The 2,434-nt window shown below is 45.3% G+C and overlaps 1 protein-coding gene across 1 annotated transcript in view; it reads right to left on the bottom strand.

Moving 5' to 3' along the window:
* The window catches only part of Lin9 (lin-9 DREAM MuvB core complex component), a 40,346-nt gene that overhangs the window by 4,254 nt on the left and 33,658 nt on the right, over positions 1–2,434 (bottom strand). Inside the window, exon 12 of the mRNA XM_013017345.1 lies at positions 1,256–1,435. Within this exon, the coding sequence (XP_012872799.1) occupies positions 1,256–1,435 (180 nt within the window). The remainder of the gene's footprint in view (positions 1–1,255; positions 1,436–2,434) is intronic.

Raw genomic sequence — 2,434 nt, forward strand, 5'->3', positions numbered from 1 at the left:
TTCAGGCCCAGAGTTCAAATGCTATGACCAACCAACCAAAAAAAAGTTTCCATACAGCTAAGGACATAGTTACTAAACTAGAAAGACAGCCAACTAGCAATACATTAGACAAAGGCCTAATATCCAATAGATATAAGGAGCTCAAGGAACGAACCCCTCCCAATCCTAATAAATCAATCATTAAATGGGCAAGAGAGCTGAGGAGAGACTGCTCAGAAGAGGTAAGAAAGGCAAGGAAACATAAGGAAACGTTCACCCTCCTTGGTCATGAAGGAAATGCCAATCAAAATGACCCTGAGATTCCGTCTTACCCCAGTTAGATTGGCCACATTGTGAACTGGAACAACAACAAATGCTGGTGGGGATGTGGGGAAGAGGAACCCCGCTGCACTGCTGGTGGGAATGTAAACTAAACCACCACTCTGGACAGCAGCCTGGAGGTTCCTCAAAAAAGCCCAACAGAGACCTTCCCTGCGGCCAGCCATACCACTCCTGGGCATCTTCCCGAGCACCACAGCCAGGATATGAGGACACCTGCACACCCATGTTCACTGCTGCACTATTCACAACCGCCAAGATACGGAAACAGCCCAGATGCCCCACAACAGGTGCGTGGATCCAACAACTGTGATACCTATGCACAATGGAATTTTATGCAGCCATGAGAAAGAATAATGTCATTTGCAGGGAAGTGGCTGGAACTAGAACAAATCGTATTATGTGAGGTAACCCAAGATCAGAGAGACAAACGGTGCATGTTCTTCCTGATATACGGGTGTTAAGACTTAAACCACACTGGGATATGACAAATTACACAGAGACCAAAAGAGGACAGACTAAGGAGAAAATCATAAAAGTGCAATACCAAAGCACCTCTTCATATTAGAAAAAATAATATACATTCTGAAGCAAACTCTACAGATATGGAAACAAAGAACTTTCATCTTAATTTGTTATTTCATGTATGTATGTATGTTGGTTGGTTGGTTGTAGAGCTTGAACTCTACGCCTGGGTGCTGTCCCTCATTTCTTCAATCCTCAGCCAGCGCTCTACCACTTGAGTCGCACCGCCACTTCTGGTTTTCTGGTGGTTTATTGGAGATCAGAGTCTCACAGACTTTCCTGCCCTGGCTGGCTTTGAACCGTGATCCTCAGATCTCAGCCTCTTGAACAGCTAGGATTACAGGCGTGAGCCACTGGAGCCCAGCAGTATAACTGTTTAATCAAAATCATGAAATACTTTCTCTGAGATTACCTTAATTTGTAGTAAAATAGCTGTAAGCCTGGAGATCAGGTCTGTGAGGTTTTGGTTTTCAACACAAGGCTGTCCAGTGGAGGAATTTGCATGCCGAACGATCTCCTGGGCTTCTTCCTCACAGCGGCGCCTCATGTCTGTTGGCTGATCAGCTGGCTGGAGCCCCTGGTCTGGGGCAAGCTGACCATGCAAATGGAGACACAGATGAAAGCTAGGAAGGGCCAGGGTTTGCATGCACATGTGTCTACACTTTATTTTTTTTGTCTGTCGTGGGGTTTGAACTCAGCCTGGGCGCTGTCCCCAGCTCTACCACTTGAGCCACAATGCCATTTCTGGTTTTCTGATGGTTTACTGAAGAGTTTCACAGACTTTGCTGCCCAGGCTGGCTTTGAACCATGATCCTCAGATCTCAACCTCCTGAGTGTGTGAGCCCCTGGCACTCAGCATGATTCTCACTTTGTAACTAAAGTGATGTCCACTCTTACAAGCTTTCCTCTCATAGTATTTTTCCTATGCTCTGGGGCTTGAACTCAGAACCTGGGCGCCATCCCTTAACTCTTCAGCTCAAGGCTATCGTGCTACCACTTGAGCCACAGCACCACTTTGAGTGGTTTCTTGGAGACAAGAGTCTCATGGATGTTTCTGCCGGGCCAGATCCTCAGATCTCAGCCTCCTGAGCAGCAAGGGTACTCAGGGCCTGGCATGTTTTACAATTTTTGTTATGCTTAATTTTGATATAACTGTAAACAAAAGTTAAATATGAGAATAAAGAGGAGCTGGGAAGGTGGCTCCGTGGTAGAGGGCGTGCCTTGCATGCTTGGGTTCGATTCCTCAGCACCACATAGACAGAAAAAACTGGAAGTGGTGCTGTGGCTCAAGTGGTAGAGCTCTTGCCTTGAGGTGAAGAGCTCAGGGACAGTGCCCAGGCCCAGAGTTCAGGCCCCATGACTATACCAAAAAAAAAAAAAAAAAAAGAAATGGGGCTGGGAAGGTGGCTCAGTGGTAGAGCACTTGCCTTGCAGAAAACTATTTTTTAATTAGCAAAAATATTAACACACACAAAACGGCATTCAATATAAAATTTGCACAACATTACTGATTGTAACTTCCATACTTTGTTAGCATGAATGAAAAATGTTATACCTATAGGGAAAACCACATTGGGACTTTAATATTTAC

Source organism: Dipodomys ordii, unplaced genomic scaffold (genome assembly GCF_000151885.1).
Source record: "Dipodomys ordii isolate 6190 unplaced genomic scaffold, Dord_2.0 Scaffold35, whole genome shotgun sequence".
In the NCBI taxonomy this organism is placed as follows: Eukaryota; Metazoa; Chordata; class Mammalia; order Rodentia; family Heteromyidae; genus Dipodomys; species Dipodomys ordii.